This window comes from Leucopleurus acutus (genome assembly GCF_964270905.1).
Source record: "Leucopleurus acutus genome assembly, chromosome: 2".
Lineage (NCBI taxonomy): Eukaryota > Metazoa > Chordata > Mammalia > Artiodactyla > Delphinidae > Leucopleurus > Leucopleurus acutus.
The window spans coordinates 19,408,019-19,435,186 of record NC_139143.1 but is presented as its reverse complement, the minus strand read 5'-3'; the positions used below and the strand labels follow the sequence as shown (position 1 = coordinate 19,435,186).

General features: G+C 51.9%; 1 protein-coding gene across 1 annotated transcript; it reads right to left on the bottom strand.

The window, feature by feature from the left end:
• Positions 1-10,513: 10,513 nt before the first annotated feature.
• On the bottom strand, positions 10,514-15,467 carry HLX (H2.0 like homeobox; the record flags this gene model as incomplete). Its single annotated transcript, XM_082865767.1, has 4 exons — positions 10,514-11,193; positions 12,939-13,123; positions 13,912-14,091; positions 14,873-15,467. The coding sequence occupies 4 exons, from the start codon at positions 15,465-15,467 to the stop codon at positions 10,699-10,701; spliced, it is 1,455 nt and encodes a 484-aa protein (XP_082721893.1). The 3' UTR covers positions 10,514-10,698.
• Positions 15,468-27,168: the final 11,701 nt, after the last annotated feature.

The following is a 27,168-nucleotide window of genomic DNA, read 5'->3' as shown; positions in this document are numbered from 1 at the left end:
ACGCCCCACGGGTAATTGCTAGATGGCCGGTATTTATGGACTCTGCCACCCTGAAGTTTTTAGAACAGTGCCTGACACAGAAGCACGCAACAATTTACTATGTGTCAGTTGTAAAGCTGTTCCCAGTATTATTGGTTAAACTGTGTTAAGCTAAACTGTCCTTACAGGGGCTTGGTTATGTGGTTACACTGCAAGGCACCAGTCCAGGTGACAACACGAATAAAAGGACCTGCCTTGCTCTGGCCTCAGTGTTCACAGTTCCTGTGCGCCGGTATGGCCTGGCCTGGGAAACTGTGGACACATTTGGTGCTAAGCAGGCAGCGATGAAGTGTGAGCGCTCAGACCTCTACCTAGTCGCCCCCGCGTTGGCCTTCCTGCCCCGCCGGTTGCGGACCATCTTCGCCTCCACCGACACCCAAGGACCCAGTTCTCATTCAATCTGGTTTTTTTTTATATAATTAATTTTTATTGGAGTATAGTTGCTTTACAATGTTGTGTTAGTTTCTGCTGTTCAGCAAAGTGAATCAGCTCTAAGTATACATTTATCCCCTGTTTTGGGGATTTCCTTCCCGTTTAGGTCACCACAGAGCACTGAGTAGAGTTCCCTGTCGTATACAGTAGGTTCTCATTACTTACCTATTTTATACATAGTGTATATATATCAATCCCAATCTCCCAGTTCATCCCACCCACCCCCCCTTCCCCCCTTGGTGTCCATATGTTTGTTCTCTACGTCTGTGTCTCTACAATCTGGCTTTTTGATGGGCCCTTTTATCTGTCACCGGTCGGTGGAAGGGCAGAAGACTGAGTCTAGGCCTCGACGTGACGCCGGGCGTAAGCGACACATGGAACCGGTGACCTGTTCGCACTGCGGACCATTCAGCCCTACACTGGGCTTACAATCCCACCCGCACCCAGGGCGCGATTCCCAACCTCCAGTATAGATGCGCCTCTGAGTAGGTTTCCTAGGTTTGAGCCCACCTCCCGCCCGGACTTTCGTTTTCAGCCGCTCCCTCCAGGGATGTTTATGGGCTTAGCGGTTCAGGAAGGAGAGACTCGTGGGCACCATACACGGCCGGGCGCCTGCGGCCCCAGTTCGCGGCCTCGGCTCGTGTGGCACCATCCTGCTGGTGCGCGGGCCTCTGGAGCCAGAAAGTGTACACAGACCATAAATTTCCCGCCCCGCCCGGCGCTGCGCTCCGAAGCCGGGGTCCGCCCGCCTCCCGCCGCCTCCCGGCGCCGGGCCCCTCATTCTGGCCCGGGTGGCTGAGACGGGCGGCAGAGCGCTGCTGGTAGCGGCGGCGGCGGCTGCCCGGGTCGCCTCGCTCACCCGTCGCCGCAAGGGCAGCACAGCAGCGCTAGGAGTCCGGCCACAACCTGCAGGAAGCTCCTCTCCGCAGCCAAAGAGGTCGCGGTGGAGAGATGGAGCGGAGCGGGAAGGAGGCGAGGCCTGGGGGAGGCCAGGAGAGGATGGAAAGAGAAAGAGGTAACTGAGCGCGGAGGGGAAAGCGCCTTTGAGTTCAAGACCGCTCACTTCTGTCCAGCTGAAGGTGGAGGGAACAGTCAGTGCACGTGGCAACCAGTCGCTTAAAGGTGTTTTTGTAGTAGGCCCTCACCTCCCGAGGTGATCATCCTCTGCCTACCCGGAATGCGCTCTCCCTACCCGGAATGCGCTCTCCCTACCCGGAATGCGCTCTCCCTGGAGGTGAAGCGACTGGATTCTTAATAGATTTCTATGTGGTTGCATCTACACTCACAATTTAAGGTGGGTATTTGATAGAATGATCCGAAGAGGTCATCAAAAAAGAGAGCAAAGCTTTTCGTTGAACTTTGAACTTTTTCTTTGTAGAGTGACTCACAGAAGCCCACCAGTTCAGGAATTGTAGCAAGAAACTTGTGGGTTTCTGAGTCGGAGGTTTGGCCACGCCCCCTGCCAGCTGAGTAGGTACCAGGATCAAACTACCCAACCTCTACGTCTTACTCATTAAGAGTGGAAGAATAGTGTCTTCCCACCCAGTGTTGCTGTGAAGGTTAAATGAGATACAAGATTTTCAATTCCCGCTGAAAGAGTGGAAGAGGATCGTGTCTGTTTCCTCTACTTTCACTTGCATGCCCCCACCGTGGGTGATTTCAAACCGCGAAGAAAGGGGCGTCCCCATCCAGGAGAGATTAGCGGTGTGATGATGGTAGTACTGGTGACAGTTTAATAACAATTTCCGCTTCTTGCGCGGGAATCTGTTTACCAGGATCACTGTGACCCTGCTCTGTGTCAGGTATGTTCCCCTAACGTAAGTAGAGGGGATACTGAACTGCCTCCAGGTTGCTGAGCAAATTGACTGTCAGGCATCGTGAAAGAGGATTCGGGAAGCAGGATGGGTCTCCCTACGACCATTCTTCTGCGATAGGAAAACCGAAAAAGGTGGGAAAGAGACGAGCAAGAAAGGTTCCGGCTGCTGAAACTTTTGGTTCGGAGGACACACTTCCGGGAGCCTTCAGATCGCTGCAGCCGGAGCCGCCGCCAATCCCTAAACCAGAACCCGCCCAGCATGGAGTCGGGGCTCAAACCATGGGCGCGTGTGTTGATGGATGACAGGGAGGCTACGGGTGGCCCGTGAGTCACAGACACATCGCCCTCGGCTCCTGAACAATGCCTCTGGGGAGGAAGGGCCCTTGAGGGTCTTTTATGTTGTTTTTAGGGGCCCATTCCTTTTTTTAAAATCATAAAGTAAATCACTGCCTTTCGGTACATTTTGGTTCATAGACAAAGCTGGAGTCCACCACCTCTGGGAGTGCCAGGTCGCTCCTCTAAAGTCACACACCCTGCCTCTTACGTTGTCCGCCTTGATCGCCCCAGAACCGAGCCAGCGTGGCCCAGCTCCTCTTCAAGACCTGAGTGGAACCTTGAACAATCTCAGAAGCAACGGAAGACCCGAGCGCAGGAAGGGAAGAGGGAAAAACAAAAATAAATGGGATGCCCAAAGCAAGAGAGGAGGAGAAGGGAGAGTGAAGACCGAAGTAAATAGGAAAGTTTAAATCACACTCGTCATTCAGTGTCTAAACTGTGTATCTGACTCCTTTCCTTTCTAGCTTTTCACCCCATTTGTTCAGCCACAACCTCTTGCTGCCTGTGCTGACCTCTGCTTGTGCTGACCTCTCTTGGTGCGCAAGAGAGGTCAGCACAAGCAGCGGGGACTCTGCGGGAGGCGGGGACAAGGGGGTCTGGCTTAGATCGCTGAGGAGGACCCGAAGCAGCCTTACAGGGATGATCTCCCGGGCGCTGCCCACCCGCGCGGTGCTGATGTCTGGACCAACCGCGGCGACGTCGAAGCCCGAGGGCCCACACTGACCTTGTACTGGGTGCTCGGCCGGCGGGTTGAGGATCTGAGAAGACAGAGGACCCGGGACCCTCCACTAGACCCAAAAGAGTGGCGAACGGGGCGGAGTCAGGCGACCCCCGAAAGCCTGAGGCTTCGAGCCGGGTCTGCGCGCTGGGGGAGGGGGTGGCGGGGAGATCGCACAGCGCTGAGCCTCCTGGGCACTCCCTTGGAGGGTGTGCACGGCCTGCGATTCTCTCCATAGAGGGATCCAGAAAATGGCCGGATGCAGCGACCATTGCCTGCGGGGATCGCGAGATAACGCAGTCTTATTCATGCATTAGTTCATTTGCTCCTTCATTTCGTCATCCGCTGATTTCTTGAGCTCCCATCACGTGCTGGGAACCAAGCGGTGTGCATTCTTCACCCAGATTCCGACAAACACAAATAAACAGCCCTGACTAAGCAAAGTGAAGCTGAAATTCACTGACCCGAAAATCACCTGAGGCGAGTTGCGGGTGGGGGGGGGCGGTGAGGGTAACTGCGGAACCGGCGAAACAAACGGGCGCTGCTGCACAGCAGGCGGAGAAGGCGAGATGCAGACCCACTGAAGCCGGCTCATCGCCCCTTCTTTCCGGCTCTGCACTGCCCTTCCCTGCGCCCAGAGATGCTCCCGCAGCCCCAGTGCCCCGCGCGGCCAGGCCGCAGTGGGGTCCGGAAAAAGCCCAGAAAGCTTTTGGCTTCAGTCCTGGTCCTTCTGTCGACCGCTAGCAACGTGACTGTGGACGAGTTATTCAACTTACAAGATGAGGCCAACAGTGCCCATCTACACTCAACACTAGGATGAACTGGCGCGAACAGCGTTTCGTCTGTTGTATTGAGCACAGCTTGTGAATTCGTTTTCTCGTTGCTCTGTGATGGCCTTAGTATCGGGGACCCTTGGGTATCCTCAGTCAGATGCTTGGTGGCTTCCAAGTCCACTTCTCCCAGGGTCACCAGTCGGTAGCTCTGTACTCTGTTCTTAGCTTCCTCCTGTGTTTACAGTGCTAACCAGGCGATCCTATTGTTCCTGAGACCCTACTGAGACTCTAAATTACCACAGGGGCCACAGTAATTGTGTTATTCGTTTATTCAATAAACATTTTCTGAGTAGCCTTCCCTGTGCCGAGCCCTGCGCTAGGTGCTAGAATTTCTCCAACCGCGCGCAGAGGGTGACTTCCGCCACTTAAAGGGGCAGTTGATATCGTATTTCCGTTTTGAACACCCCCCCCCCCACGCGATTAATCAAGAACTTAATAAAACTCCTGAAGTGCTATGTGTCCTGACATGATCTCAGCAGCGGGAACATATTTTTCCATCCTTGGACCCCTGACACTTGGTTAAGCTTCCCTCAGAGCCAAAGTGTCAGAAAATTCTAGCTTCGTCCCCTTCCAACTCCCAAGGAAAACTCCCAACCACACCCACAAGCACTGCACTGAGCACCTACTGTGGGCACAGAGGACAGTGCCAGGAGTACCAAGAGGAAGAAGTGCAAATGGGTATCTCCTGGAGTCTGGGTCTGTGAGGCAACCCCTGCTGTCATCCAGAAGCAGGTCCAAGCACTCTAGGATACCCCTTAAAGGCTTTTTCTCCCCCCAACCCGCGCCCCACTCCAGGGGGACACTGTGACTGCACACATTAAAGAGCCTCCATGTATGGAGTTAATTTCCTGGAGAGTAAGGATTGCCATGCATTTTTTTCCAACTGTGCAAATACTAATAAGCACCTCAAATACTGCAGTGAATAAACGAATGAATGAATTTAATAACATCTAAGCCGACAGCACTGATTGTATGCCACCCACTATTCTCATTTCACGTTTAACAACGCAATTAACCCTCAGCAATTTATAAGTTAGGTAACTTTGATTATTTCCTACTATACAGATGAGGACACTGAAGCCAATTGATTAGATAAATTTTCCAAGGTCTCGCGGTAATTGGTGAATGAATGAATGCTTCGTGGGCTAGCTTGGGTTCCCCTATTCCGGCTTGGGATCAGGCTTCCGCGCTCCACCCGCCGGCCTCTTCCCATACCCGCTCCCCAGAAAGAGTCGTTGGGGTCACCGAAGACGCGAGCTCTGAGCGTGCGCCAGGTGATGTAGCCGCTGTTCTTGATCTGTGGATTGCGCAAAAGAAGGATGCTCAGTATCTACCGCGGCTGGGGCCAGTCCAAAGGCAGGGAAGAGAGGAGCTGGCGTGGCGGCTGCGGGGGCAGGCGCCATCAGGCTTCGCACCCCGCGTCCTCCCCAGAATCCCAACTATCAGCAACGACCGACGAAAACGGAAGAGCACCAAGGATGTCGCAGACTCCTGTGAGCAGGGTGTGGCCCGGGCCCTAGACACTATTAGCAAAGCTAAACCTGTACGGAAAGGGCGCAGGCTGAAGGGCAGGTGCGTCAACCCCGGGGGAAGCCCAGGCCTGCGATTCCTAGAGGATCCCTCTCCTTCTTTGGCACCTCAGAGACACTAACCCCATGGCCCATCCGAGTCCTGGCACTCACTCTCTAGAGGATCTTGGGCAAACGTCAAGACTCCCGGCCTCCGTTGCCTCATCCTTTAAAATGAAGTAATCATACCTGCGGGGACATTTAATCTTCATTCCTAAAGTGAGTGAGGGCAAGGCAGCTAAGGAACCCAGGGACCTTGGGATTTTCCAAGCTCAGAGCCCCCCCCCCCAGCCGGTCTGGGCAGAGCCTGTGCTCCGTTAGAACCCGGGTGGACTGATATCTTAGAAAGTACATCCCATGTAAGTAGTTGGGATTCCCAAAGGGCACCGCTGCAGGGGTGCGCGCTGCAGGTTCTCATATCCGTGTGTGTGAGAAGCTGCGGAGAAGGCGGATCGTTCGTTTTTGGGACGCCGGCCAATCCCATCACAACCTCAAAGGTGAGGCTGTGAGCCAGACATAAGCACAGTAAATCGGGGTGTATCACCCCCAGCTTGAACACCTGCAGTTAAAGTCCTCCTTAAAACCCAGCAGTTGCATCTTCACAAAGACCACAGTGTGTGCAACCCCCTTACCCCTACCCCAGGCTAAAGGGGGGGGAGTTGAGGGCCCTGAGCCTTTAGGGCCCTCTCGAGCATCTTTAAAGTAGTATCACCGCGTCGCACGGGGAGGTCTGAGCTCTCAGTCCCTCTACCAGCTCTTCCTTCTTAAATAAGGACGAAGGTGGAGGGAAGACTAGGGCGCGCAAACCGGAGAAGGGTGTGTCGACCTCAGCCTCTGACTTCTCATTTCTGGCTCCAGATCTGCGCCTGGCGCATCCTGCACTCCCAGTCTGTTTAAAGTCCGCCACTGCTTGAGGACTTTGGTGGGGTCAGATCCGGGAATAGGTTAAAGCTCAAGTCTAAAACGCCCGCAGAACATCCCCTGCTGCAGCGCACCTCAAAGCTCCCGGAGGCTGTGGCTACGGGAGAACCCGAGGTCACCTTCCCGGTATGTCGGCTTCTGGTACCTAGAGCAGGAGGGACCAAGTAGGTCCGGCACTCAGAGCTCACCTGCGCCAAGCTGGCCGCAAACTAGAACACTTGCCCACACCCCACTTCAGACCCTAGTTAGAGGGAGCGGCCACAAAAAGGTCCCAGAGCCGCTCGTTCCCTCTGAAGTTTGGAAGGATCTGTGACAACTGGAGTCTGAGCAACTGCCCCCCACCTCCACCATAGGAGCGAATCCTAGCTGGAGGGGGGGGCGGCGGGTGGAGACAAGGGATGATCTCCATTGGAGGGTATGAGGGCCACAGCCTCCATTAGAGGCAAGACCTCTCCTTGAAGCGCCACAGGATCGGACAGTTTTAGCCTCAGTGGGGACAGGACGGCGACGGCTACACGCTCCCAACAACTCCCGGCATCGCGGCCCCTGCCCACCCTCGGCTGAGGCAGACAAGCGCAGGGGAGTGCGGTGCCTGCTTTCAGTGGCTTAGTCAGCGAATCTTGGCGCAAGAAAACTTTTCTAGAGACAAGCGCCCCAGGCACCCACACTGGCAGGGGAAGGCGGTGTGAGTCTCTTCATTTTGCTTTGCCATCTGGAGGAGAACGTGGAACTTTATTTGCTGAACTAGCCCGTCCGCGTCTGCGTTTCTGTGTGCCTCTGAGGGCCTGTGTATTTGTATTTGACCTACGTGTGTAAGAGTTGTGTGTGTGTGGCGTGCGTGCACCCGAGGGGCGTAGCCGATCCCCCTCGAGTCCCAGAGAGGCACGCGCTGCTCGCCCGCCCTCTGCGCGCTCAGAGCTGCGCAGAGGTAAACTTGCTCGGAGGGCTTGGCGCCGCCAGGGCTCCGGGGCTGGCGAGGTGGGGCCCTGCTCTGGGCAAAGAGTTATTACTGCTTTCAGCAAAGGGCGAAGCCTGGGGCGGGGTGCGGGGGTAAGGGCGGGGAGCGCGGCTCTGCTCTTCTCTGGGGCCCTGGGCCCAGGCGCACCCGCCTCCTCCAAGCCCCACCTCTGCGGGCCAGGGCCGGTCTGGGGTCCGCGGACCTGGCGCGCTCTGCCTTTTCTTCCGTGCCTGCGAAATCTCGGTCTTAGTTGAAGAATTTCTAGCTTCCCTGGCCACTCTTGCTAGCATCGAGCGCCCTCGGGAAAATCCCCGTACACGGGGCTGAGCGAGCAGTCCCGGGGATGACGCGGCCTGGCCCGAAATGCTGCTTTTCCATCCCGCCTAGAGAGACCCTCCGACCCGGCAGCTTTCCTTCAAAATGAACTTTAAACTTCTCCCGGGCTTATTATACTCCGTTCCTGATGAAAATCTGGAAGAACTCCACAGCCCAGGGGACAGACCCGCTAATGTTTCACGGGGAAAATATTCAGGAACGACAGACCACCGTGGTGGCTGAGGAAGGGGCGCCTCCTGTGACGACCCCCCCCACCCCCGCCCAGGAGCATCCTGACTCCCGATGGCCCATTTCATTCCCAGCCCTTCAGCTCCACCGTGCCCTGTAGTCTGGCGAAACCTGACTGGGGTAAGGGCGAATTCTACCTGAGATCACATGCCTGAAGTCCCTGAGCGAAACGTTCTTCAGTTTCAAAAGCCCAGGACCCAGACAGGAAGATGCAGCGCGGGTGTGGGATCATGAGCTCCTCGCGGGCCTCGTGAGGAGGGGTAGCTGCGATGTGCAGAAAGCACGACCCCCTCCTCAGCTTGCCTTCCCAGCCAGAACTGAATTTAAGTGCCTCAAAACTCGATGTTCCTGGGATGTCCTGGTTTCAGGATTTCAGGATTTCTGTAGTGGGAGGAAATGAATTTTGGAAGTGAAGGCAAAATAAAGGTACAGAGAGACTCCTACAGTTCAGGTAGCAAAGCCTGTGGTGTAGAGGAGTCATCCTAACCCAGGGCTGGGACTCACAGCAAGTGTGGAGACGGCGATCACCCCAAAACATATGCTCCATTTAGGGATAACAGCTGGCTGGTGTCCCCATTTAACTTGAGGTCCCTTCTGGGGCACTTTACCTTTCTCATCTTTCCTAGGCCAGACCACCCCGGTGGTTCCCCTCCCCCTGTGCACATTTCTCTAGGGGTTGAGCTCCATTGGGGGGGTTGAGTGGTTCACTTCAGCAGGCAATAGTCAGCCTTGCATCCCTGGGCTGCACTCTGGGACTTGCCCAGGTGACCAGCTGAGCCAGGCCAAAGGAGACTAAATCTGAGACCTCTACTCTGCCCTTGGACGCAGACGTCTAGAAAAGACGTCTCTGTGCTCAAGCGAATGGGTCAAAATGGGGGAACAGCTAAGCCAGACCAGGGAGCTGCTAGGAGCCTTCTCGATAAGGCCAGGGGTCTGGAGTGGGTCCTAGGCTTGCTGGCCTCAGTATCTACACAGGAGCAACACTCTCTCTCCCTAACGGGTTCCATGTGACAACCTGCTTCCCATAATGGATGACGGGCCTGTAAGAGGCCTGTGGCTTTGCCCCAGCTCAGTGTCAGATAGACCCGGATGATCAGGTTTGTCCACCATGTCTATTTGTTCTAAACTCTCCTGAAATCACTTTTTACCAACTCCGAACATTTCGTGGTTTCCAGGGGAGGGGGCATGGGTGTCTTCGGAGAGAGATTTGACGCTTCAAGATTTCAAAAAAAGAGAAAAGAATTGAATGGTCCATCCCAGTAGCAACATGGAGACAAAATAGATGTGCTATATTCCAGTTGCAGTGTGATGGGGAAACTGCCTTTCATCTCACCCCAGCTTGGGGTGGGGTAAGAGTTCAACTGGACACCTGTAGCGGCCCAACTGCAAAGGAAGATCGTGTGTGTGTGTGTGTGTGTGTGTGTGTGTGTGTGTGTGTCTGTGTCTGTGTACACGCCGATGGGGGGCAGATGGTGTGCGGTTTAGCAGATCCTTCACTGGCCAAATGGGAGCCGGGAACTCCGACTTCTGGTTTGGGCTCCTCCTCAATCTTGGACAAGGGAGGGGACCTTGAAAAGATCACCATCCTGCCCTGCAAATGTTTTAGCAGCTTTCAAGCTATCTCAGCCTCAGGCTTCCAGACCTAACTCCTGTGACCTGTCTATTCCGTCTACCCTTTTCTCTACACACTACAAACCTGCTGCGTCCCCTACTCCATTCCCAAGCAAGGGGCAGTTTGCGCTGGAATTGCCTCTCTAGTACCAGCTGTCGCTAGGCTGACCCTGTCCCGCACCACTGTCTTCTCCACTCAACTCTGCTTAAGCTGGAGCTGCGGAAGGCTGGTGCGCACACTCCTCGCGTCCTGACTCCAGCTGGGGGAGCCATCTGCCCGACAGGCCTGACAGATTCTATGGCCGACTGAGCTCTCAGGCCACACTCAGCGTTGCGATCGCCGGATCAGTGGTGGTTAGCGAGGCCTACGAGACCTCTGAACTGGTGGAACCCCTAAGCCCCGGCGCCGATCTCTGCAGCAAGGTGGCTCTGAGGTTGCAGCATGTCCCCCCGAAATTCTAGTCCCCCACCTCCAGCTGCTGGGACCTGCAGTGTCCCGGGGTTAAGGTCCGGGTCGGAGATTCCAGACCCTAACGACTGCATCGCCCCAGCAAGCCAAGCGGCCTTTACAAACCATAGTAAACATTTTATTTACAAGTCTGTGGCATCCTAAGTGCATCGTCTTTCCGCCACGACCCCTAATGCGGGGAGGACTGTTTAGTCCAACGCTTCACAGTGCGAGCTGCTTGTATCCAGGCAAAAGTGCTCGGCGGGCGCTGGGAGCCTGGCGAGAGGCACTCCGACTCCCCTCGGCTCTGGGCGGGGTGGGCTGCACCGGCCGCGACAGAGATGCGCAAGTTGAGACTCCCGCCGCCACTGGAAAGTAGGCACAGAATCCAGCCCACACTGCAAGGCTGGGAGCCTGCACGCAGGGCCCCGCGTCTCCTCCAACCTCGTCCAGTCTAGAGGCCGCCGAGCGGCGCCGGGGCGGGCTCGGGGCTTTTGGGGGCGCTGCCAAGGGCTGGCTGGAGCGCAGGGAACAGCTCCGAGGCGCCGCTGCCGCTGCTGTGGCCGCCGGAGCTCCCGGCGCCGCCGGTGCTGCCGCTACTGAGGACGCCGAAGTTAAAACCGCCGCCGCCGCTCCCGCCACTGCCTCCGCTGCTGGCGGCGAGGAGGGCGCCGGCGGCCGAGGCCTTGATGACCGTCGTTTGGTGCAGAGACCGCTCGGCCCCTTCAGTCCGCTCCGTGTCGCTGGGGGCCATGTCCAGAGATTCGGAGTCGCTACTCTCGCTCTCAGCCTCGCCCTCCGAGCGGCTGGGGCTCAGCTCCGGCTCGCCGTCGCCAGCCGGGGCTCCGCCCGACGGTTTCTCGCCAGCCTCCTTGTCTTTGTCCTTCTGGGCCTGGGCCTCCTTGGAGTGTCGCCACTTCATCCGCCGGTTCTGGAACCACACCTTCACCTGCGCCGCGCCGCACCGGGAGACAAGTAGGGACACGGAGGTGAGACGCAGGCTCGCTCCTATTGGACTTGCGCGCACCCTGGGGCACTCCCAAAGGCAGGAAAGCGTCGCCAGTTGTCCCCAGCACCTCTACCACAGGCCAGGTACTGTGCTAGAAGCAGGGACCGAGAGGCAGCCCAGGGAAACCACGAAGATCACCAGAGATCCTCGCCTAGGGAAGCAACTAGGACTGTTTCTCAAAATGTGGCCCTCCGACCGCTAGCCTGGAGTGACCTGGATGCCTGTTGGAAAGGCAGATCCCTGCACCTTGCCCTCAAACTAGGGAGGATCAATGCTCTAAGTCGATGCTTCTTGACCCCACTTGAGCCAGGAACCCCCCTCCCACGAATCTGATTACAATTATGGACCCCTGACCCAGAAAAATGCACATATACCCAAGATTTTGCACACAGTTTCAAGGGTTTGGTGACCCAATGTTAAGAATCCCTGCTAAGTTGGGCCCCTCCTCTACTGCCACTACCCAAGGCAAGTCCCTACAAAAACAATTCTTTTTAAGGAGCAACCGTGGAAAACAAAGGGGGAAGGGGGTTCAAAGAGTTAATCCCAATGGGGTGGGGCACCAATGGACCTTCTATAAGAGAGCATTTCCTTGGCATGTGTGTATTCAGAAGCTGATAAGAACCTTGCTCCTGCCCGGGATAGACTAATCCTTCTGTGGGCTCAGAGAACACTGGAATTAAACCTGTGCAAAGCGGAGGAAGGGGGTAGGGATGGGGCGGAGAATCTATATAAATATACAATCCCCTGGGGGTCCCAATGCGTTCACACAAGTTCCAGCTTCCCTTTTAAAAATAACATCCACAGCTGGTGGAAAACGGCTGGGCTCTTCCAGTGTGTGTGCTGGGGAGGGGAGTTGTGTGACGGAGGACAGAAGCACCCAGGGAGCAAAGGCCATTGTGGTGAGGTGCTCGAGAATGGTGACTCTTCTATTTTCAAAACTTAAAAAAAAAAAAAAAAAACAGGCCTTGAACTTGAGAAAAGAAAACATATTGAATTCAGGCACAATAGATTTGCTATTTGAAGATTTGTCTTGGAAAAAGAAGAAACTCAACTAGGCAGAACCTGGTGAAATGCTCTTGGATGTTCTAAGAAAATCTCTTTTTCTTTCTCTTCCTCACTTCCCCCTCCCATTATGCCGTTAGAAAATCGGACTGACTGTGGCAGCTCCAAGTGGACTTCTTGCCCTACTGGGGCTAAGTAATTCCGTTTGAAATAACGTTTTCACTTCCTCACAACTGGGGATTTCACAATCCAGCAGCAGCAGCAGGAGGATGAGGGAGGGAGGACAGGAGGGGGGAAGAAACAACAACAATTTCTTGACTTTGGAGTTTTATCTCTTCTGAAATAAACTGCCTCCTACAGCAAATTGTGCTACAGTCGAGTATATAATTATTATCTCCTGCTGCCTCTTTGCCTTCTCGGCAACATGCTTTCGCTTGTTGGCCAAAATAAACACGCAGCGCTTGTTGACAAACCTCTTTGGGGATGGGCTATTCTTTCTGTCCTTCTCCCCCACCCCCTTCCTCTCTCCTATCTCAAATTGAGAAGTCCACCTAGTCTCCTGAAATTCGAGATCTAGTGTTTCCACTGCAAAAGGAGAGTCGGCCGGCGGAGGGGGCCTTGGGGCTAGGCCGCGAGCTGCTGCCCGTCAAGGGGGCTGTGAGTCAGGGCCAGAGCTGGCTTACCTGGGCATCGGTGAGACCCAGCATCGCGGCCAGCTGCTTTCGGTCTGGCTTGGTCACGTACTTCTGAATCTCAAACCTTTTCTCCAGACCTTTCCTCTGCAGGTTGGAGAAGACCGCCCGTGACCATGAGCGCTTTCTCTTGTACGTCTGCGGCATGGTGTCCTTCGTGAGCACAGCGTAGGGACCTGCCACCATGCGGGAGCAAGAGAGAGACAGGAGGACTCAGTTAGTGCCCTATCTGCGGCCTGCACGCCTGGGGCTCACTGTGATGCTTAAACTTGTTTTACGTTAACAGTGGGCTCTGAAAGCCCTTCACGCAGACACAGAATGGCCTCTCTAAGAAGGAAATGTACGGCTCTTAAGACCATAGGCCGAAGGCCTAACGCGAGTCTGGAGTGGAGAAGCCCGGCGTTTCACCGATTAATTCCAAAGTAAAGACATAAACCGAATGCATGGCCATCAGGCATGCTAAGAGCAGGGGAAAATGCGCCTCGGCCTAAAGGATCTAAAGATGACAGCCTCGATTCTCCACTCTGTGTATGTGTGTGTGTGTGTGTGTGTGTGTGTGTGTGTGTGTGTGTGTGTACTCGCATCCATGCCCATCGTGAAGACGGAACCTTCCAGCAAATGTTTAAGATCATTCCAAAATGAGTGTATGTTAATAACACCACCACTTGCTGCATTTTCAAAGCACCCTCTCGGGCGAAAAGACTAGGGAACCCCCCCCCCCAGCCCACCCGCTCGCGCACACTTTCTTCCCTCCCCAGGCTCCCCACCTCTTAACCCCGGGAGCCGGGAGCCGACCGAAGAATGAGCTAGCTCACTGAGAAATCTTTCGGTTTCTCTCCGGACGTGGTAGCCTCCCGCATCAACTCCGGGATTGCTACACCTCGGTGGCCACGTGATACTCCAGTCCTAAGTGTTTTGGCAGTCGACCTGCCCGTTAGGCCGTCGATCAGGAGGGTTTCCGTACCTGGAAAGGTGTCTTGAAACTGATGCTGAACTGAATTTCTCGGGTTCGAGCTTAAGGGACTCAGGATGGCAGAAGCCTCGTTAATGGGATCTAGAGACGCGAAGAACTGGCCAGTGGAGGGCTGCAGAGCGGGGAGATGCATCCCCGCAGGCCGCCCGCCGGTTAGCAGCGATGTGAGATCTGGGGACGAGGGAAAAGAAGAGTTGTTACCCCTCCGGCAAAGCCACACTCACACTCTCTGGGACTTGTTCGTCTCCTCCCCCACCCCTCCGTTCCGTTTTCCTGAAGGGAAGTGGTGAGAGACCTCTGTCTCCGCGCCGCCGGGACGCCTCTCTCCCGACAGTGGCCCAGGGGCACTGCACGAACTGTTCCTGTGTGTCCCACAGGTCCACGTCCACGCATACAGCTAGGAAGGACTTCAGGTAAAGAGGCCTAAACGAAGTCACTTTCAGGTGCCTTCCAAGAATTCCACAGACATAAACTGTCCCTCCAAAGGATCCCTCACCCTGCTCTCTTGGGAGTTTAGAGTCAATATTGTTCATCTATATTCCTCGGGTGGAATTTCACTAGAAAGCAGACAAATGGACGGGAAAGTGTTCCCCAAAAGGGCTTTTCCTGCCAAATAATGTAGTTCTCTTTGTAGATACGTGATTAAAGAGACAGAGAGATGATAATCATTTTAGCAAATATTATTTACACCAACGTTTTTATGAATACTGATTCTGTGGCATGTGTTTTTAAAGCATCTCTGGATTCTTCTTCCTCTTTTTTTTTTAAATGTAGAGCAGGTGAGTTTTAAACCTAATGTTTCACAGTCTCCTTACAACTCATTTTCTTCTCCCTCATTTTACCGATTTGTCCTTAATTGTGAAAACACTCAAAGGAATCCCAAATGGCCCAAGGATCGGGGAGTGCGTCAGTGCCCTGTTCAGAGGCCTGCAGCCTCTCGCCCAAGACCTACCTCTCAGTGTGTTGCCTTCCTTGACTTTTGGGTCAAATTCTGCAGACAAAATGCGGTCAATTCCAAATTTGAGGTCCTTACTGGAGGGGGCCGGGGCGGAAGCGCTATGGTGGGGATTCGGGACCAGCCGCGACCCGGAGGCTGGGGGCTGCTGCAAGCTTCCAGCCCGGGGTGGAGGCGGAGGCTGCTGCTGCTGCGGTTGCTGCTGCTGCGGTGGCTGTTGTGGGTGATGGTGGTGGTAGGCGGCTGAGAGCGGGGACAGCCGCGGAGGGAAGCCAGCCGGGACTTCGGAGGGCGCCACCACCGGGGTGGGTCGAAGCGGGGATCTGGTGGCAGCTTGGAAAGGGGCGTGCGGGTGAGCCGATCCCAAGTGTGCGGTGAGGGCAGCGGCCGAGGCCCCCGCCAGACCCTCCGGAGCCGCCCCCGTCTCCCCAACGCCGGCGTGCAGGATGTCCGCGATGCAGAAGGAGGGTTTCTTGACGGCAGCGGGGTCCAGGGGGAAGGAGCAGCCGCCCGGGCCGGCGGAGGAACAGTAGGCGGCCGACCAGAGGCTGAAGTTGGACGCGTAGAAGGGAGCCAGCCCGGCGGCGAACATTCTGGCGGGGTGCACGGAGCTGCCGCCGCGGCCTGGCCGGGCCCGGTGGGTGGGGAGGGGCGCGGGGAGGGGCGCGCTAAGTCCAGGAGGAGGTGGCAGCCCAGCCGGGGACGATCCGCTTACTCTTCTCCGTCCGAACTGAAGGGAGGCCAGGGAGCCCTAGCGCCACCGAGGGAGGAGGCGAGGGCCGGATCCCGGCCACTCACGGCCTCGGCCCCTGGCCTCACTTTAAAGGCGGCGCGGCGCCCGCGCTCCCCGCGAGCTGTAGGCGAGCGAGGGGTGCTGGAGCCGCTAGGCGGGCGGGGGCCGCGGCTCCACAAACGCCAGGGAAGCCGGGGAGACAGGCGCCGGGCACCGAAAGAAACACTCAAACAGCTAAGCCTTAACAGCTAAATTTAAAACAATAACAATAATAGTCCGTTAGTTTAAAAAGAAAAAAAAAAGTAATAATAAGAAAAAAAAAACTCCTCGCTAAAAACTCCCAAAGTTTTGGCAGGAGCTTTCGAGTCAGACCCAGGGTAGGACCTCGATCCGAGCGCTCATTGGCCATCCTGGTGACCAATAGGAGTGGGAAGTGGAGGGGAACTGGGAAAGAGGGCGTGGCCCGCCCCTTCGGCCACGCCCCGGCCACGCCAATCTGTTTGCTGCTGGCGCGTGGGCTGTGCTTGGTCGGGCGCGTCCTTCTCCAAAGGGTAGGGGACTTCGAACAGCTGCTCCAGGGAGTTCTAACTCCCACTAACTTCTGCAGCTCCGAACCGGCACCAGCCGTGGAGAGTTGGTCACAGCGCTCCTGGAGCTCTCGCCTAGGGAAGCTGGTGCTCCCGCAGATTATCGCGGGTGCAAGGCCCGCCTTCTGGAACTCTGGCGGCGCCCTAGGTTTCCCTCCTGTTTACATCAGTCGGGCCAGATTTTTCTCCAGTCGGCCTTTATCCCGAGAGTCGGTGTCTTCTACAAAGCTCCGTCCTTCGTGGGTCCCCGCCCCCAGGCTGCCCTGCTCTGCTCTCGCGCGGGAATGCGGCGGCACTGGGTCCGCTTCCCTGCCTCGGAGATCCTCAGGGAAGAGAGGAGGGGCGGTCGCAAATTAGCTGTATTCCGAGCTGTCACACACTGACAACTTGAACCAGTAACTTTTCAAACAAAATAAGATGGATGTCTCCGAACGTCTCTCTTGGACGCAGCCAACCTGAGCCTCGGAGACAACAAAACAAGCAGCCGTCCGAAACCTGGGAGAGCGGCACGCGCGTCCCCTCCTTTAATGCACCTTGTAGGAAATGTCACCCTCCCTTCTCCGCCACATCCCCGATCACGTGGGGTCCATTGTTTTGCAAGGGCCCACAAGAGTAGATTTCCTTGGGGTTAAATACTACTTTCAATGCTGTGACTATTTCTCCAGGGAACCCCCTGGGCCTGGTCGCAGGAGAAGCTTCAGTGGTGACCGACGTCTTCACTTCGGACTTCGGGTCTTCAGAGCGCATAGTGGGTGTAGTGCGGGGTTTTCTGCAACACCAACATCTCTATTTTAAGAATTCGTTCTCTTTTAAATTATAGTCAGAGTGGATTTCCCCACCCCTCTCCCATACAAACCACAGGCCACCCAGATGAGCTCTTCTTGCACATTTTCAGGAAGAAAATAAAATAATAATAATGAAACAGAGAAATCTTTTGTTTTCGATTGTCCTAATAAGCATCTTCTAACAGAACAGCAACTTCTGTGGCGTTTCCCTCCCCAGACTTTCAATATAGTTGCAATAAAGTTTCTGTGGCTTTTTTTTTTTCTTCCCCACTTCAGTATTTACAGGGCTTGCCGAAGAAACCCAGGAAGGCAACTGAATTTGCCATGCCTATCTCGAGTTCAGGATTTGGGCTAATGAATTTGGTTTCTAGCCTCTGGTTGCAGATGCTGTCATTTTAAGCTTTTGACTTTGTCCTGGAAAGTATCAATCACTAATCAATCATTTGTAACCAGCCAGCACTGAGAACAACCGCCGCCCCCCTGCCCCCCCACCAGCTTCTGTCTGTCTCTGTCTCTCCCTCCCTCTTTTACTAAGGGGGTTTCTTGCCCTGCTCCGTGCAGCCTCAGCCGCGACAGAGGTGTTATGTCCAGAGATGGAAAAGAGGGGGGTGATCTGCTGAGGTGAAGGGCACCTGGGGTGAGAGAAACGCAGGACGACCAGTCCTTCTGTTTCTAGCCAGAGGCCAAGGGGTAGACAAGCATAAAGCCACTCGAGGTGCTGGACCCTCCTTGAAAGGCTCCAGTGCAGGCTTTGCAGGAAAAGGCTGATGATTCTGGGGAGACTCCTGTGGGAGGGGGTGGCCTCAGTATAACTTCACTGCCCTCAGGGTAAAACACTAGTGCGAGTGTGGTAAGGGTGGCCTTAAGCCCTCTCTTTCTCTCTTTTCCGGTGTCACTTCCAATTCCGCTGCAAACATTGAAACCGCGGCCTAAGCACAAACTCACAGTTCGAAAAGAGGCGCTAATATTTAGGCCTCACCCCCGGCAGCCGGCCGGCAAATAAGACGCGACCCTCGGGAGTGGGTGCAGGGTAAAGGCTGGGCGGAACGCGGGCTCTCCGGGTTTCCAGCGGCATCCACTACCCGCCTCTGCAGCATTTCAAGGCCCCGGGGAAGGAGGCAGGAAGGGTGAGGACGAGGCCCGAAGGCGAGTTTTCCCCCGCAGACTCTTAGCCCCGCCTCCCGCTCCTTTCTCCCGGCAAAACCCGCGGCTTGATTGTAAATTGCAACTTGCCCCGTGCGCCCTTCTGCTCTCCCAGACTCTCGGCTTTATTGCAACCGCATCAGCGCCACCCAGACCCACCCGGAGCTCCCGGAGGGAAACGCGAAAAAGGAAACCTTTGGAACGACCTCCTGCCTACCCTCCACACTCCTTCCCAGGCCCGGGCTTCGGCTCTGCGGGCCCCTCTCCCTCTTTTGAGTCCGCAGAATCCCCTCCTCCTCCTTACTCCCCCCACCACCCCTCAGAACCAAGAAAGCAGCAGGAAACCCTGGACTCGCCGGAGTTCAGGTCATCTCCTGTTTTTTGATGGGCTCAAACTCGGACTAAATGAGCGGATGTGCCTGCAAGATTGGTCTCAAAATAGAAGCGCCCTTAGTATTTTAGGATACTGCAGAAATCCTTATTTCTTCCGGAGAAAAACTCTATAATGACTCCTAGCACTTCCCCTTTCAATATTTGTACAACTTTATCTCCACCGACAAGTTGCTCGGGTGACGCAAATCCGCCCTTGTGTATTACAACTACCAAAATAAATGCGCGGAAATCAATTCCCTTCTAGCAATGAAAATATAAATATACAGCTGCGACTTTCCCCTTTAATCTTTACTTTCCGAGCGGCTCCGGGCTGTGGCGAAATGAACTGGTCCAGAGCAATTGAGACGGGGCGGGGGTTTGGGGGGGATATGGGGGGAGGCCCTGGGGGCAGAGGCGAGGGCTCCGGGGGCCTGGTAGCCGCGGATTCCGGGCTCCAGCAGGAGTGAAGACGGCTTGACTAAGCCGAATTAACTTGAGCTTAAATGTGGCTGCACCGTCCTTTCAGGAAGCTCAGATGAAAAGCCGACTTTGTCTGAGGTTGTATAGCTGCACGGGCAAATTACAGTTGACAATAGAGCAACAGAGGTAGTCGTTTATACTGAAAGGTTAAACAGCTTTGGGTGGGGGGGGCGCACTAGATGGGGAGATACCATAATAGCAGGGGTTTCAGATCAATTCTGATGGCTGTCTTTAATGTTTACACCCTCCCCTTCTAAATCAGAGGTTTATGCGTTGAAGGGAGAGATGGGTCTCATTACCCTTCGGTTGTCCTGTCTTCTGAGTCTCCATCCTTAAATCACCAATGCTTGGGAGCACAGATACACACCAAATGAGCATAAAAGCTCAAGGAGAGTGAATGTTGAGCTTTGCTTATTACATAACATAACTCTTCAAGGGCTTAACCTGTCCAGATGTGCTTTCTGCTTTTGGACTCTGGAAAAACTAATGTACAACATACACCCCCCCAACACACACCTTTAATTTCAAATATTCATTCAAACAAAGAAAGAGATGGAAATAATTAAATATTCACGGTCAGAACGAGAAGGAAACAGCTCACCTAGCTATCAGGATATGAGAGGTTTGCGGCAATGTAGGAATCTGAGCATATTCTGCCTGTCATTCTGCCAGCTGAAGATTTACAGACTGATGGGCCCAGGGCTCGCATTTAGCGGTCGGTGCGGGCCTTCTCTTCCTTGTGACGCTAGATACTAGTTTAGGACTCTAGAGAACACACACAAACACACACACACAAACACACCTTGGATTATTCTAAGGAGGCCACAACTCCCTTTTCCTGGAGACCTTAGTTATTCCAGAGGTAAATATAGTTCCTGAGTTTTTTGAAAATAGTTAGGCTTTGATAGGGGGAAGGAAAGGTGAATAACAATGTGGTAGGACCGCAAGGTCCATAGTCCCTTGATTTATTGCTTTTCCTTTTCTCATTTCCCAGGTGAGGCAGACTTACAGGTGGCCATCGATTTATGTGCCCATAGCCCTGCCCTTGACCTCTTGCCAACAGATCTGGCTTCAGAGCTGCAGACAGCTTTTCGGGTCTGATCCCATTTGCCCTTTCTCCTCACAGAGTTTCTCACATATTTCTTTTTCCCCATTAATAAGATATACCACTTCACATACATGTACCTTCTCTCTCCCTCTTCCTGTCTTACACACAAACACACACACACACACACAAATATGTTTGCACACACCCATCACTGGGAGTCTTAGAGACTAGGGAGAACGGCAGGACAGGCGGTTTGGGGTTTGCTTCCGTTGCAAAAAGCTATATCTCTGTCTCTCCAAGTCTGCTCTCCACACCTAGCCAAGAAAGACCTCAGACCTCATAGAACCCATTTCCACATGGCACATTTGTAACACAGACTCACACATATTTGCAGTGAAATCATGGCCTCATAAGAATAAACTATGAGAGACCATCTTTAACATGGAAGAGATTTAGTACTTCATTCAACAGGTTTCTATTCGGTCGCTGGAACCAGTTCTCACCCCCTCTCCACGTATTAGTCACGTATTAGCACATTAGCTGGATGTGCTGCCTGAGTTATTGAATCTGAATAGCTGGGGTTTTATTTCTAGTGAGTGAATTGAACGTTAAGGTAGGAGATGCAGGTGTAGGTGAAAATCATATATTCCAAACAACTCTGGTGTTGCCAGAGAGAGAAGAAAGGCACTCCCAAAACAATATTTATCTAAACAAACAAAGCCTTCCTTTCCTTTGAGACAAGTTCCCCAAGTTAGAGCACAGGTTCTAAGAACAGGAGAGGGATTCAGACCCAGACTAAGAGGCAGGAATGGGAAGGAATTCTCTGAAGGGAGAAGATCCTCAATCCAAGGTAGATCGAGCCAGAGGGTTGCCCCCATCTCAGTGATTCCAATCTGTCCACCTGCACCCCTCCAGAATTGGGACAGCTCTGGATTTAACAGCAGAATCCTGCCAGCCCCCTTTCAGCTCCCCAGGCCCCTGCATCTCCTCATTCCTAGTAAGCCTGCTTAGTACCAAAAGTTGGTTCTCTGCTGACACCTGCTGGGCCATCTCTACATCGCTTTCTGGCAGCACCCATCCTGTGCCAGCGATGTTGCTGTGATGAAAGTTGACTCTTCCTTTTGCGAAAACGCAGGTTTCTAAAATTGGCTTGGACAATGTTTCCTTCCATATTGCCAACAATATGAAAAGATCTTGTATTATGTGTTTGAAATCACCAGACAGGGTGAGGGAAGCTGTCATCCTTCAGTACTAAAACCTTACATTTCACAGATCTCAAGGCCAACTTCACATTTATTATCTTACTTATTCTGTAAGATAATCTATTGTAAAGATGAAGGGGAGGTATTATTGCCCGATGTGAGTTTAAGAAGTTGATCCTCAGAGAGGTTAAGTGGCTTGTCTGAGGTTACATAGTTAGGAAATGGTGTTGCAGGGGGCGGAGGCTACATTTTCTGACTCATCAGCTATGCCACTCAGTCAATTTCTTTAGGAGAAACAGTTTATTCAGAGGGAAAACTCTCTGCCCCCCAATCAGAATGTGCATTTGTTACAGGCAAGGGGCTGGGGAGTAGAATTGTGTCTAACCCAGAGATTGTCATAGGAACACTGTTAAACAAGGACAGATTGGTGATCACATCACTAATTTGTGATTAGAGGTATTAGGGAAACCCTGGGTTCGCAATGTTTCCCTTCCCTCTGCTCGAGATAGCTGAAATTCTACTCCTGCAGAATTCCTTCTTTGGAGATGAGACATCATACTATGAATTCATGTATCTGATCCTTTTCATTGTGCATATACCTGAGGGCAAGGAGTTTTTTTTTTTTTTTGCGGTACGCGGGCCTCTCACTGTTGTGGCCTCTCCCGTTGTTTTGACCAGGAGAAGACAGAAGGAGATTCTGAGCATGAAGCAGCCAAGGGCACACGCCTTGTGGGGCAGAGAGAGCAGTGTGAGAGCATTGGGCATGGTCTCCTTGCAGGGAGCTTAAGAGGAAGATTGCAGGATGGCACTTTAGCGTTTTTCTAGGGTCTGTCCTCTGTCCACAAGTTTTCTAAATAATGAGAGGGGAGCAAAGATGGGTACTCCAAACCCTGGCACTGTGGCATTTATTTTCCCCCATCAGCACCAAATAGTTTTATAAGATTTCAATGCTCAACTGAAATACACACAAAAAAATAGCCTTTCACTTTTGAAGCTCATAGTTATACAGTAGTATAACTGTATTATAGTTATTTCGTGTAGGCACAGTGGTTCTTTTGTCTGAGTCTTAGGTATTAAAAAATGACCATAGGGGCTTCCCTGGTGGTGCAGTGGTTAAGAATCCGCCTGCCAATGCAGGGGACATGAGTTTGAGCCCTGGCCGGGGAAGATCCCACATGCCACGAGCAACTAAGCCCGTGCGCCACAACTACTGAGCCCGCGTGCCTTAGAGCCCATGAGCCACAACTACTGAAGCCCACGCGCCTAGAGCCCGTGCTTCGCAACAAGAGAAGCCACCGCAATGAGAAGCCCGCGCACCACACCGAAGAGTAGCCCCCGCTTGCTGCAACTAGAGAAAGCCGCGCACAGCAACGAAGAAACCAAGCAGCCAAAAACAAATAAATAAAATAAATAAATTTATTTTTTTTTAAAAAAAAAAGACCATAATACTCACCTTCATGGGTCTTAAAAAAGAATCAGAATCGTGAAGAAGTAGAAAGGCAAGCCTGAGGTCACCAAGACCTCAGTGGGACAGGGATCTTTCTGCTAACCAGTGCCCACCCAGCTCAGTCCGGTTACAGAAACTTTATTCCCGAGAGAGAGATGGGGATAGCAGGGGTGATGGGTGTAGATGGGAGGTAGAGGGAAAGAATTCAAGATGTTTAGGAGGTAGAATGGACAGGATATTCAGTGACTTCATTTAAACAGTCCCTGTTAAGAGCACATACTGTATTAGAACGTGGATATAACCACATTCAATCACAAATTTGTAGATGGAGTGCTTGATGGTAATTTAACACTCAGCTCTATGGTTTGTTTTCTCTTGTGCAGTTGCTTCCTTCTTTGGGAGATGCTAACAAAATGTTCATGATTCATGATTCTTCCAAGTGATCGGTTGTGTTTGAATTTATACTTTTGAACTCAGGGCTCATTTTTGTATTTGTTTGTAGTTAGGTTCACATAAATAAGCTGGTAGGTTCAAAATAGAAATATTTACAAAAACTCAATTTGGTGATTTGGGATGGCCATGAGCCTGTTGAAGAGGGCAAGATTTGAAACATAATAGTACTTCAATACCCTCACTTTGTAGAAACTAAAACACAATTCGGGTACGTTTAATCTTCAGGGGGTTTATCTTATTTTTCATTTAGTGGTTGGCCTTAACAGTGCTTTACCAGTAGAACGAGAAATCCCACCACTCGGAATGTATGAGGCCTCCTGGTGATGGAGAAGAAAACCATCATCGCAGAACCAACTGCCATTTTAGAGCATTAGTTCTTCCCTTCAGTCCCTTAATGGTCCTCACTGGGTTGTTTGTTCATTGTGTTTTTCAGAATCCACAAAGGAAAGAAGTTTTATTTCAAGAATACCAACATTTCAGATGCTCACTCCTATCACTAAATGGGAAACCATGTGAGCAGAAAATGAACACAAAGATCAAGATGGCCCACACAGGTGACTCTTCCTTCCCCACATGGAAGAAGGTGAATGGTTGACAATTCTTCACCTAATTCAGGCCCAACCTCTCAGAAGAAGTTGATCTGGCATTGAGTTCACGTGAATGATTCCCTGACTTCTCCATGTATATGGAGCACCCACTCAAACTCTCTACTTGTTTGATTCATTTATACCTCACACTGAACATGTCCCAGACTGAGCTCATCATTTACTTCCACAAACCGTTTCTCCTCTGGGGTTCTTGGTAAAGGCACCACTGCCTTGCTGTTTTGTTTTGTTTTGTTTTTTAAGCCCAAATCTGATCATCGTCCTGGACTTTTTCTTTCACTAACCACATCTAATCAGTCTTCCAACTCTCAAGGATATCAAAAATCCTTCCACTTTTCTCTGTACCTTGGCCCCCACCTCAGTCTAGACCGCCATCCATCCTCCCCTGAAATATTATGGTGCCTCCTAATGGGCCCCCTGCAACCATGCTTGTCCACCTCCAATCTGTTCTCTATTCTGGAAACCAAGAGACCTACTAACAAGTCATTTTTAATCATAGCTCTCCTCTATCCAAAGTCCAACACTGGCTTCCCACCACCCTTAGCATGCAGTCTCTAATCTAGCAATCACCTACAATGCTGTGCATGATTACGGCCCTGGGCACTGGTCCAGCCCCATCTGGCTGCACCGTCTTCACTCTCTGGATGGAGTTGAGTCAGCTTTCTCTAGATTCTGGGAGCACACCGTGCCTTGTCTGCTATGGGGCCTTTGCAGGACCTTGTCCTGTCTAGCCCTCTGTGCAGTCAACTCATTTCTCTTTCAGCCATCAGTTTAAAGGACATTTCCTCAAGGAAGCCTCCCCTGATTTCCCAGCCAATTCAGGTCTGCCCCTCTTTGCTCCAGCCTGTAGTTCTAGGTACCTCTTGGAAGTGGTCCTCATCACATTTGTAACCATTTGTTTCCTATCTGTCCTCTGTCTCTCCTATGAGGACAGGGCCTATGTTTCTATATCTGGCAAAATGCCCGATACATATTAGGTGTTCAAGAAACATCTGGGGACAAATTCATGGTCGAAATAATGAGTTGGCTCCTTGATTTCATATCTAGGCTGATTCATCTTAAACTCTCCCATCTACTGCCACCCACATATTCTCTTGCCTATCTTCCCTTCCAAAATCAATAGACAGAGAAGTGGGGAAAATGCTCTCTTCACTCCTTTTACTTGTAACTTGACAATTTCCTTTGTTCTTACCACTGAATGGGGCTGTTGATGTAGTGGGAGAACCTGTTCCCTTACACATGGGTCTTCCTCTTACCCAAGACATCTGGCTTTATATAGCAGTATCAATAGATAGCAGAAATGTGGAAGACAACAGGTTGAGTCTCCTTCTCTCTCTGCAGTCAGTATCATGGAAAATTGAAGGTTATGAAAAGTTTTCAGTAGTACAGGTGTTAAACCTGCGCGGTCTCCTAGGAGTTTCGACTCGCCCAGGAAACAACAAGAGTCGGAAGTCGATGCAAAACGCAAGAGGTTTATTGAAGGCCGGTGCACCGGGGTTCCTCGGTCCTCACGCAGGAGGTCGAAGAAGGAACCCCTTTTGGGCGCGAATATGTCAGTTTTATAGGTTCCCACTTCCCCGTATGTAAATTATAGATTTGGTTGTGTTTTCCTGCTGATTGGTCCCGGCTTAGGCTCGGACCAGAGAGGGAACTTGTCCCCAGCTGCCTGATTGGTCTTTGACAGACACCTTTTTTACATTTTGTTATCTCCCTCCTTCTCGGAAGGGGGCCGGACATCCTGGAAATTCACCCATTGTCTAAGAAGCCCCTATTGTCTGGAGAGTTCTTAATCATTAGCTGGAACAATGTCCCTCGAGTCCCACACAGGAAAGTGCTATACATGTTAAAATATTTTCATTAGCAGTATAAGCTGAACTATATTTATACATGTGTATGCACAGAGAAAAGATTAGGAAGATATCAGAGTGGGCATCTCTTATCTTTTCTATCAACCTAGCACGCTTCCTTTTGGAAACTACCCACCTTTTTCCTGAGAGCTTGGGTTGTAAATCATGGGACCCTGCATAGGACAAGTATGTCACAGCAGACATGTGACAAGCTTATGAGAGTAGGACTGGAGTGGGACCATCAGATTCCTTCTTCAAGATGGATGGAGCCAGTGAAAAAGAGGATCTCTCCCTTTCCCTGGATTGACTAGTTCTGAGGAAAATATATGTCCGGATCGTGTCATCAAGAGGAGAAAACCTATCCAAGAAACAAGACAAGAACTGAGAGAGAGAGGGAGGCTTGATGTCAACATCTGACATTCTGTATGCTGCTGGGTGGGGCTGATAGCCTCCCTTTGCAAACTTCACTATTGTGCTATTTATTTCCAGGGCTTTGTTGCTCCTGTTGAAAATCGTGGGCTTTCATTTAATTTTTCCTTCATTGCTCATTGCTTTTGATTTGCATAACATTCCATAATGTGCGTGTATGGTAATACATCATCCCTGTATTGATGGGCATTTACTAGGTTTCCAGTTTTTTTTGCACTATGATCAATACCAGTTCTGCAAAAAAGCACTACTGTGTGTTGGTCCTTATATACTGGTTACTCTGCTTCTTTTAAAAAAATGATTCCCAAAAGTAAGGCTGCTGGGTTAAAGGGGACATAAATATATAATTATATTTTAATTAATTATTAATAATTAATTAAAACTATTATATATTTAAATCTGCATATATATCTGTATATATATATTAAGTAGATGTTGTCAGATGGCTTTCTAAAATAGCTGTACCAATTCACACTTTCACCATTAGTTATAACATTACCCTTCTTCCCCATAGCCCTGACAGCAATAGATGTTACCGGTCCTTTTAATTTCTGCCAATCTGATGGATATAAATTGATATCTCATTATTATTTCAATTCACATTTCCCCGACTTCTCATGAGGGTGCCCAATTTTCCCACAGTAGATGTTCACAGCCTTCAATTTCTGCAGGTCTAATTGGTGAAAACACAATAACTCTTCAAGCACCCCCTGTTTTTGACATCCCCTTGTCAAGAGGAATCGCAACTCCATGAGCCCTCCACCCTAACCTTAACCCACTTTCTCTCTCCAGCACTCAATGTACACACTTCCTTGTCTCCCACCTTTGGTATCAGGCTGCCCATGATCAGAATTCAATGAGGGCAAAAGACAGTGTCCAATTCACAAGTGAAATGAAATCCCTCTGTTCATATTCAGGTGTCTATGCATTACTCAAAAGGAATCACCCTGAATACTGAAAATATTTGATCAACTAGGTATGGTTTGGAAACAGGCCTAGGAAGGCATTCATCCAAACCATCTGACCCTCTACTCGCGCCCTCAATCTTAACATCCAGGTCACCTTTTTCCACTGCAACTTGAAAGTGGAGTCTATTTTGGTTGCCAGCAAAGCCCCAACTCCAGCTCGATGACCCTCTGGCTCTGAGAACGCCTCTCAGCTT